Source organism: Oncorhynchus tshawytscha, linkage group LG01 (assembly GCF_018296145.1).
Source record: "Oncorhynchus tshawytscha isolate Ot180627B linkage group LG01, Otsh_v2.0, whole genome shotgun sequence".
Lineage (NCBI taxonomy): Eukaryota > Metazoa > Chordata > Actinopteri > Salmoniformes > Salmonidae > Oncorhynchus > Oncorhynchus tshawytscha.
The window spans coordinates 26,715,243-26,726,411 of NC_056429.1; the positions used below are offsets into that span (position 1 = coordinate 26,715,243).

Sequence of the window (11,169 nt, forward strand, 5' to 3'; positions counted from 1 at the left end):
GTTAGCTTCTGGTTAGCTTCTGGCTAGCTTCTGGCTAGCTTCTGGTTAGCTTCTGGCTAGCTTCTGGTTAGCTTCTTGGCTAGCTTCTGGCTAGCTTCTACTGTGGATTTCAGATTTGAGGTAAATAATACTTTTTTTAAATTGGTGAGGCGGATTGCAGGAGAGTGTTTTGAAGTTGACTTTTTGGAAAATAAAATATATAAAAGACATGCGAAGAAAGATGTGAATATATATATACTCGGGACACGACAAGACGAGGACAAAGGACGTCTGACAGCTATGCCATCTTGGTTTAGAATGGCTGTGATAGGAGAAAACTGAGGATGGATCAGAAACATTCGAAACTCAGCAAAAAAAGAAACTTCCCTTTTTCAGGACCCTGTCTTTCAAAGATAATTCATAAAAATCCAAGTAACTTCACAGATCTTCATTGTAAAGGGTTTAAACACTGTTTTCCATGCTTGTTCAATGAACCATAAACAATTCATGTGGAAAGGTCATTAAGACACTAACAGCTTAGAGACATTTGGCAATTAAGGTCACAGTTATGAAAACTTAGGACACTAAAGAGGCCTTTCTGCTGACTCTGAAAAACATCAAAAGAAAGATGCCCAGGGTCCCTGCTCATCTGCGTGAATGTGCCTTAGGCATGCTGCAAGTAGGCATGAGGACTGCAGATGTGGCCGGGGCAATAAATTGCCATGCCCGTACTGTGAGACGTCTAGGATAGCGCTACAGGGAGACAGAATGGACAGCTGATCATCCTCGCAGTGGCAGACCACGTGTAACAACACCTGCACAGGATCGGTACATCCAAACATCTATGGTGGCAAAATTGCAAGATTATGTTATAATGCTTTTATTAACCATCAAATGGTTGCAAGATTTTATTTCAACAAAATAGACTATTCTTAACTATTGTTTGTGTGTTCTACTGAGGATGGGCCTCTGGGAAATAACACTGACAGGAGATTTACGATGTCGTTTGGGTGATAAAACCTAAAGCGCATTCCAAACCTAAAGCGTTTGGAGTCGGAGGGCAAAGATCTCACTATTAAAGATTTAGTTGAAGTATAACTGACTTGTGTGATAAGTTTGTCTCTCCTCATTTGATTGTAAAGAAATGAACCACCACACATCACACCTGTGATACAGGTACAGGATGGCAACAACAACTGCCCGAGTTACACCAGGAACGCACAATCCCTCCATCAGTGCTCAGACTGTCCGCAATAGGCTGAGAGAGGCTGGACTAAGGTCTTTTAGGCCTGTTGTAATGCAGGTCCTCACCAGACATCACCGGAAACAACGTCGCCTATTGGCACAAACCCACCGTTGCTGGACCAGACAGGGCTGGCAAAGGTGCTCTTCACTGACGAGCCGTGGTTTTGTCTCACCAGGGGTGATGGTCGGATTCGTGTTTATCGTCGAAGGAATGAGCGTTACACCGACGCCTGTACTGTGGAGCGGGATCGATTTGGAGGTGGAGGGACCGTCTGGGGCGGTCTGGGGCGGTGTGTCACAGCATCATCGGACTGAGCTTGTTGTCATTGCAGGCAATCTCAACGCTGTGCGTTACAGGGAAGACATCCTCCTCCCTCATGGGGTACCCTTCCTGCAGGCTCATCCTGACATGACCCTCCAGCATGACAATGCTACCAGCCATACTGCTCGTTCTGTGTGTGATTTCCTGCAAGACAGGAATGTCAGTGTTCTGCCATGGCCAGTGAAGAGCCCGGATCTCAATCCCATTGAGCACGCCTGGGACCTGTTGGATCGGTGGGTGAGGGCTAGGGCCATTCCCCCCAGAAATGTCCAGGAACTTGCAGATGCCTTGGTGGAAGAGTGGGGTAACATCTCACAGCAAGAACTGGCAAATCTGGTGCAGTCCATGAGGAGGAGATGCACTGCAGTACTTAATGCAGCTGGTGGCCACACCAGATACTGACTGTTACTTTTGATTTTGACTCCCCTTTGTTCAGGGACACATTATTCAATTTCTGTAAGTCACATGTCTGTGGAACTTGTTCAGTTTATGTCTCAGTTGTTGAATCTGGTTATGTTCATACAAATATTTACACACGTTAAGTTTGCTGAAAATAAACGCGTTGACAGTGAGAGGACATTTATTTTTTTGCTGAGTTTAGTTGCTCCACAGTACTAACCTAATTGAGTGAACAGTGTGTGTGTGTGTGTGTGTGGGGGGGGTCTACATACTGAAATAGCTGAATCAGCTAATCTGTAGCGGTGTCTGCAGTAGATACTTTTGTATATATACTGTTTTTAACAACTGTAACAATGATACATATCCATTGGGGGTGGGGCAGGGTAAATATCTGTTGGGAGGGGGGGGAGCTGGTAGCTGCCTAGTGGTAGCTATTCAGCAGCCTGGTGGTCTGGGGGTAAAAGGTATTGGCCAGTCTGACAGCTATAGAGCCTTGCGGTCAGTGGCTGAGTTGCCATGTCAGTATGCTCTCGATATTGTCATAAGCAAAACAAGCAGCATTTTCCTAAACAACCAGAAATGGTCAGACCTCCAACCATGTTCTGTTCACTTGGAAATAATAATTTGAGTCGCCAGAGACACAGGTGGACCTGCAAATGGAAAACAAATTGAGCAGTAGCACAATTGATATTTGTTTCTGCTCACATCGGGAAACCTTGAAATCCAATATTCTCAGGCACTCAAAATAGAGTGGTCAAGCAGCTACTAGAACTTGGTATTCTACACCCAACCTACTAGTGCTACCGACAAAACTCGTGGGTCCTTTTTATCACAAGTGTTGGACCATAGCAGTTTTTTGTTCATTTATGAGAATTTCACAGGAAGTACTGTATCTAAGTGATGACAATGATAATGTTGTGTGCTCACATATCGTGTGTGTGCTCCTCTTGTGTTACCATGGCAATTATGCTTCCATATGACAATACAGTCTGTGGTCTGAGGAAGGACAGTAGTACTTTGCTGGCAGAAAATATTTGTGTCTCCCATGACCTGCAAACTATGAGGGGTGTACAGTCAAATCTGAGAGTGAGGATTTCTGGTTAAAATACAGTGGACATCTTCGTTACATTTCTTGATGAATCAGGTAAGTAATATAGCAACACGTATTTAATCATCATTAGTAGTCATAGTAATGGTATAGGGGTAACAAAGTAATAAAATAGTAGTCTTAGTAATAAACATCTCTGAGTTTGTCTAGTTGCAGGTTAAATAACTATGTATTTCTAATATTTGTCTTTCAACAAAAGCATGAAAATGGGGCCCAAATGGACATTTGTCGTTCTTCTGATTGTCTACCCCAGCAAAGTGGCAGAAGCTCAGGGAGAAGGTAGTAAAATATTTTCAGTAGTTTATCCTTATATAGTTAATTTGTAATGTTACACTATCATCAAGTTTGTGACAAACAGCTCTTCTTTCAGTTTCCCCACAGGGAGTGAAGGCTGATGTTGTTATCCTGATGGATGAATCTACTAGCATACAATATATAGACTTTATGATGATGAAGAGGTTTCTGGATACCCTGGTGCACTCTTTGTTTGTGGGCACCGACCACATCAGAATCAGTCTGATGAATTTTAGTACATCACCAGAAGTTGTGTTCAGGCTCAATGATCATATGAATAGAAGTGAAATCCTGAAGGGTATTTACTCCTTTGTACAAACGGGAGGTGACACATATACTGGAAAGGCCCTGAGGCTTATGATGGCTCTGGTTAAGAAGGTTAAAGGCAGCAGGGCAAGTGAGGGTGTTCCACAAATTGGAATTGTCATCACAGATGGAGAATCCACTGATCCCTATGACATGGAAGTGTCAGCACATCTTCTAAGGAAACATGGCGTTTCTCTCATGGGCATTGGTATTCAAGGCGCTTCAATCCAGAGAATGTGTTCCTTGTTGATACATTTGGAGACATGAAGAGCAGTGTCCCGTATGTCGCCCAGAGTCTCTGTGACCTGGCAGAGGAGAGGGTGTCCAGCAACCTGACAGGTACTTACACCAGCCTGGAGTGTGAATGAGTAGGAGTTATATTCCGGTTTCCTTCCCCTGAAATGTTTGTTGAATTAGTTTCCATTTCCATCTGTAGTGTATTCTAAACATATACGTTTTGCTATATTATGTCACATTCGTCGTATGAAGGACCAAGGCGCAGCGTGGTATGCGTACATTCCCTTTATTAAAAGAATGAACACCGAACAAACAAACAAAATAACAACCGAAACGTGAAGCTATACAATATAGTGCTGACAGGCCACTACACATAGACAAGATCCCACACCAGAAAGGGGGAGGGGGGCATGCCTAAATATGATCCCCAATCTGATTGGTAACCATATCAGGCCAACGTAGACATACACAACCCCTAGACATACAGAAACCCTAGACATACAAAAAAACTTGACAAACAAAAACCTAGAGTACCAACCCTAGTCACACCCTGACCTAACTAAACTATATATAGAAAACAGAGATATCTAAGGTCAGGGTGTGACATATTACAACATAAAGCCATACATTATGTTTTAAACAATTAGGTAGACTTGTAATTCATGTTTGTTCTGCCAGTCTGTTCCCAGGGAGCATCCATCGATATCATGATTATTCTGGATGACAGATCCCAGAGCATCATGCCTCAGGAGTTTGAGCTTATCAAAGACTTCCTCCGATCACTGCTGCATTGCTTCTACCTGGGGCAGGACCAGGTTCGAGTGGGTCTGGTTCCATATAGTCGACACAGTGACACGGCGGCGTTCAACCTCAGCACTCCCCTAAACAACAGGGAGATCCTAAAGCACATCTGGAATCTGAGACAGTCAAACGGTTCGACCACAGAGACTGACCCACACCTGGAGATGATGAGTGAGCTTCTCAGGGAGTAGAGGGAGGGTGTCAGAGGAGAATCGGTGACTAAGGTTGGGTTGGTCATTATGGGCAGTGAGCTCCATGAGAATGTGAGAGCGTCATTGCAAGAGCTCAAGAATCATGATGTGTCTCTTTATGCTATCGGGGGCGCCAATGCTTCACTGATGGGTCTGAACAAGATCACTGGCCGTCGCGAAAATGTGTTCTTCGTCCAGAAATTCTCAGGCCTGCAGGAGATCTCTGAACATATCAGCCAGGAGATCTGTAGCTCAGCAGAGGACAGGGGACAACAGGTCGTCCACGTACCACCACCAGGTAACCTGCCCTCGTTATCTTGTCTTTGTCCACAGCACCCCAAGTCTTTATTACAATTACTTCCAATGAAGAACTGAGTGTCATCATCATGTCTCCCATAAACCCATGTTGATTTTTGATTCAATTGATTTTGATTAGTGATTTAGCCCAATCTCTGCCAACATACAGTATGTAGTTGTTCTTCTCACAGGTCCAAAGAACAGTAAGGTGACAGACAGCCAGGTCACTCTCTACAGGGGCCAGTCTCTTTCTGCTCTCTGTCCCTATGACCAGAGGTACAAGGAGGATGTGAAATACTGGTGCAGGATGAAGGGAGAGTTAGACTGCACTACCATAGTGCGTACTGACTTTCCTTTGCGACGGGGGGATGTGTCCATCACAGATGACCCCAGCCAGCATGTCTTCACTGTGACCATGCAGAACCTACAGATTCAGGACACAGGGGAGTATGTGTGTACTGTGGACAATGGAAGAAACAATGGAAGCATCTCTGTCACTGACTGTCACTGCAGGTGATATACTATTTATCATAGTCCTGCTTTGTCATGGTTGGTTGGTTTAGCTGAGCTTTCAAAAACAAAATGTCATTAACATCTCTGCAGGGTAAATTCCATTTCAATTGCAGTCAATTCAGGAAGTACACTGAAATTCCAATTCCAATTCTTTTCAATGCTGCTCCCGAGTGGCGCAGCGGTCTAAGGCATCAGTGCAAGAGGCATCACTACAGTCCCTGGTTCGAATCCAGCCGTGATTGTGAGTCCCACTGGGCGGTGCACATTCGGCCCATCATCATCCGGGTTTGGCCGGGGTAGGCCATCATTGTAAATAACAATTTGTTCTTTTAACAGACTTGCCTAGTTAAATAAAGGTTCAATAAAAAAATGTTTTAAAAAATTCTATGAGGAAAATTGGAATTGGAATTTGCAAGTAGCCTGCCTGAACAGCAGCAACATCCTCATTAACGGTTACAGAAACGTTTTACTGGCTATGACTGTGATATGTTGATTATCTACTTTAATGGAATGCACTGACTGTAAATAGTAAGGGCTCTATTCAATAAATATGTAAAGCTATACAGATTCCGTGATAGAAATGTAAAGGTAATTTCCGATTGAGCCAACATACAGTAGGCAGCGTTTAATCTGAAGGTAGTCTCTGATAAAGCGGGAACATTGCCTTTAAATTTAAATCGTGCTGTAAAGCTGAACTTCCGCGATACGGATTGAATAGAGCCCCAAGACACTCTGGATAAGAGTGTCTGCTAAATTACCAAAATGTAAATGTATATGTGAAAATGAACATACCAAAATGAACTGCAAAATGAACTGCTTGAATGGGTATTAATTATTGGCTTTAATAATGCTCAGCAATAATACTCAGCATCCTTTGCAATTGTTAATTTTGACATTACTACATTTATATGTAGTTCATTTAGCAGATGCTCTCAGATGATCACATAATAGTGCCAACAGATTTCTGATACCAATGTAGGGTGAAAGGGGGCCACAGAAGTGTCTTGTTACAGAATACATTGGAGTCTAGTTCAGCCCAGTGTATTATAAATGACAAAATACTCTGAAGTAATTTAAATATATGTAACAGATATGCCCACCTCTGAATATACATTTAATTCACCCCAACCCTGGATCTCTGTGTGATGCGCGAGAATGAGCTTGCTTTGTCTGTATCGTTTCTGTTTCCATATTCCAGGCTTCCCAGATGTGTCGGTGAGGAGCAACATGGTGTCTGGTAAGGAGGGGAACAGCACCACAGCTGAGTGTCTCCACAGTGACATCATGGATGACAGTGAGAAGATGTGGTGGAACGGGAAACCTGCAGGGAACTGGAGCTCCTGCTTGACTGCAGAGGGAGAGCGGGTGTCTCAGGACCGCATGGATTTGATCATCAATACATGGAGTCGTACCTTCACTGTGACGATGAGACATCTGGAGATGAACGATAACGACTGGTACTGGTGCATAGCAGGAGACAAGCAGATCCCGGTGTACATCTCAGTCCTCAATGCATCTAACGCATGTAAGCTGATAGACTGTCACAGATTCACTATCACTCACATTTAAGGCTTTGTAGCCCCCTTCAGAATCCAAATAATGCAGACAAAAGAACATTGTACCTTGTACATCTTTCATTTTCAAGAGACATTTATTGAAACAAGAGAATAATAATAATTATAATAACAACAATAATAATAATAATACTTGTTTATATTTCATTTACAAGTGCTCTGCATGTGATGCTTGCTACACAAATCAATGATTCAAATGTCCTTCCCCTCACAGCAACATCTCCTCCAACCATGAATCTGATTACTTTCCCTTTGGTCTTGACTCTGAAAGCAACGGAGGATGATGACTCAAGGTGGAGGTGAAACGATTGCTTTTTTTATTCATTAGTGTAGATATACTGTAACAGATAAGCTCATTTAGATTTATTTTTTGGGGGTTTTCTAGTTGGGACTGGGAGAGATATCTGGATATTCTGCTGAAAGGTGCTGTTGGCCTGGTATTTTTTGGCATGCAACATCCTAGCAGCTCTGGTGATGAGAGACTACCAAAGTAAGTGCTATGTATTTTTATCACTTAAATCGTTGAGTCCAAATATCTTATGAAAAATGACCATGTATGATTAGATTATACTTATTGATTTATTGAAGTGAAATTGAACACACTTTTAATCCCCCTGACCTAGGGATGCAGTCTGTCTTAGGATCCATTCGATCATCTCAGTCTCCAGTATGTCAGGTTTTTGAAAGACATCTTCAAATGTTTATAGCTCTTTCAGTTCTGTTATAAAGATACAAACCTTACATAAAGATGAATGCTATTGTACAATAATGTGTAGTCACATTGCTTTTTCCTGAACTTTTAATTCAGTTATTGATTTGTTTTGTAACGTTAGCTAATTACACATGATATCTATTTGTGTGTATGTGTGCTCTTATGATGACAATTCATTTGAATGGTTTGCAGCCACAACGGAATAATCTATTGAAATTGTTTAATGTTTCATGCATTTTTTCTCTGTTCTCTATCTAATTGTATGTTATTACTACAATACATGTACTGTACATGTGATTATTTTGGTTGATATTAAAGCAAACTTACAGTAATTTTTATGATCCAAATGTATTTTTAGGCTCTTAAAAGTGATATCATTGATCTTGATTTATCACCAGCTCAGTCATCTCTCCTTCCACAAGTCTGATATCTGACAGGAGATTAGAGAGAGACAAGTCAAGGGATGGGGTAGCTTTATAACAGTGATCAAATGGTCAGGCTAAAAAAGGAAACAGTTTGTTCCTAAGAAAACACACTAAAAATGTATTTATTTATTTTGGAGCCAAAAGAGAAATGATAAAGTTGAAGGAGGAGAGCACTTACTATTCCTGGAAGATCTATAGATGTTAACTGCAGCCATAACAACAATAACCATCAACACCATGGCCAACACAATGAGAATAGGAGCATGCCAGGGCAGGTTTCTAAAATTGAAAATAACATAAAATCATGATCAAAGAATGGTAACAAAAAGAAAAGTTGTAATTTGAGGAAGCAGCACAAGTTAGAAACTGTGACTTGACTCACATGTAAATCAATTTTTATACAGAGGGTGACATCTTGTGGCAAAGCATAGAAGTAATGCAGCAAAAATAGTGAACTTTGAATAGAATTCTTTGAGTATCAATCAAAACATACCTGATTTTATTGTTAGAAGATGTAGATTCGGTAGAAGGACAGCATGTAGGTTGTGCTGTTGTTAGTGAAGAAGTCAGTGTGGAAGAATGGATTGTGATGTATGGAACTGAGACGGATGGATATGGAGTTGCAGAGCCATATGAGGATGTTGTCAGAGCAGAGTCTACTGTGGCGGAAGGGTTTGTCTTTGAGGCAGAGGTAGCTGTGGAGTCTGTGAATGTCGAGAATGCGGAGTGTAACATGGGCAGCGTTGGAGTAGTCACTGCTTCTGTGGAAGGAAACATGGGTAGGAAGTCAGAAATGAAACAAAAAAATAACCTTATTTTGCTTCTGAAATAATACTGCAAATATCAACTTCAGTGTTGGTGTTTTCAGTATAACAATGTTCTCATTGATGAAGAAAAAAAGCTTCAACAGAATACTACAGCACAAGCATAAGGTGGTGCAAACAAACTACAGTGTAACAGTGCTTCACTCTACCAGCATCAACTGACCTGCAGTGTTCCTGTGTGCTGTGGATCTCTGAGTGACATTGATATGAACTGCAGCCTGTAGGTCTCCAACAGAGCACCAATACCAGCCTGCATCTTTCTTCTCTAGTTCTTTCAATGTCACATTGAACACTCCCCTCTTGCCATCACTGATCACAACAGATGCATTCTGGCTAGTATCTGTCTGTGTCTGACAGGAATGCCGGTCCCCACTCCTGCACCACTTCTTCTCTTTGCCTCTGAGTGTGTCACTGTAGAGACACTGTACACTGACACTGCCCCCCTCCTCAACAGATACCAGCTCATCAACCACTGACAGATCAGGAGAGCCTGATGGAAAAGATATACAATATTATTACTGATGTAATATGCTACTTTTTACAGGAATTATGCAATGCAAAAACTAGTGTAAGGTCAAAAATGTACATTTAAGTGGCGCTTACCTTGGGTGACTGTGAGGTCCACGGAAACTTTGACATCCGGCTTGCCTATCGCACCCACTTTCAGAGCACACCAGTACCTGTTGGTGTCAGTCTCCTGTAGGTTCTTCATGGTCACAGTGAAGACCAGCTCCTCTGGGATGTCTGTGATTGACATGTCTCCTATGCTCCGCCTTGGGTCGGTGCTTGCCATCACTCTACATAAGGCCCAGGTTCTGCCCTTACACCAATATTTGACATGGTCTCTGAACATGCGGTGGTAGTGGCAGGGGATCGTGATGGCTCCACCACTCTTTGCAGAACTTTTTGTCACCGTCCACAGGCTGTTGCAACCTGTGTTGAATGAATAGATAGTAGACTGCTCAGTGCCATCCATTTCAAATATATTTGTGAAAGCTGTATTAGAATAAGGTGAATAATGGTTTATTCTGTCTATTGAAAAGCTAAAATATCAAATATTTGTTTGTATCTCTAAAAACATGATTTATGAGTATAATACAATTTTTACCCAAAAGAAAAGGGGGGATATCGAGTGGACAGTGAGGTATTAAGACACCACAGGCCAATAAAACATTGCACAACAATTTCCTTTTTCTTCACAGTATGCTAATACTGCTTCCTCTAATACAAGAGCACAGTATTGAATGTAGCACCTATTTCTAAAACATAGATTATTTTTCACTATGTGTCGGCCTATATTTTGTTGTTTAGGGATTGCAATATTTAGAAATGACCAAGGCAATTCTTTAAGGGCTTTTAATGCAATTACCACACCCAATACTTAAAAACACTTTAGAATCTGATTAACTATCAAAAGTTAGAGACCCCCAAGACATCCATCAACATACAAGTATAATACATATTCATTGTAAATGAGAGGCTCACCTGGTGGTCCATGGACAAAGACAAGGATGAGAAGATAAAGGGGAACCATGTGTACTTATTTGTTCTAATTGTGTCAATATCAATGTTAGTCTTCTCTCTCCTTAGTCAAATAGACGTGTACAGCATGTCAAAGTAATATGTAAATGTGTGAGCTGGTGCAATCCGCATCAGTGTGTCTGCTCACAGTGTCTCCTAGTAAATCAAACTTAACATATCAGTGGGTATGATTGCATTTGCAAGAACATTGACTCTCACTTCCTAATTAGTGCGTCAGACACACAATGAAACTTCCTATGAGTAACAGGTCCGTGCGTTATAGTAACCCATTACTGTGCAACGCTGTACTGGAATGTCTACATGTGTTCATAAGTGTTGCAACTTACAATTGCCACAGTTTGTTTGGTCAGAGTGAGGTTAGAATATTATCAAGTTAAGTCAATGGACAACCACCAATGGA

The 11,169-nt window shown here is 41.7% G+C and overlaps 1 protein-coding gene across 3 annotated transcripts; it reads right to left on the bottom strand.

The window, feature by feature from the left end:
- Positions 1-7,295: 7,295 nt before the first annotated feature.
- On the bottom strand, positions 7,296-10,932 carry LOC112248494 (polymeric immunoglobulin receptor). Of its 3 annotated transcripts, XM_024417579.2 has the most exons (7): positions 10,713-10,930; positions 9,831-10,160; positions 9,391-9,717; positions 8,897-9,164; positions 8,582-8,682; positions 8,306-8,408; positions 7,297-7,984 (listed from the first exon to the last, which is right to left on the bottom strand). In XM_024417579.2, the coding sequence occupies exons 1-6, from the start codon at positions 10,759-10,761 to the stop codon at positions 8,353-8,355; spliced, it is 1,131 nt and encodes a 376-aa protein (XP_024273347.1). In that variant the 5' UTR covers positions 10,762-10,930; the 3' UTR covers positions 7,297-7,984; positions 8,306-8,352. The 3 variants fall into 3 exon arrangements, with proteins under 3 accessions (XP_024273355.1, XP_024273347.1, XP_024273339.1); XM_024417587.2 differs by having other exon boundaries at positions 7,296-8,408; positions 8,897-9,161; positions 10,713-10,932; XM_024417571.2 differs by having other exon boundaries at positions 7,297-8,408.
- Positions 10,933-11,169: the final 237 nt, after the last annotated feature.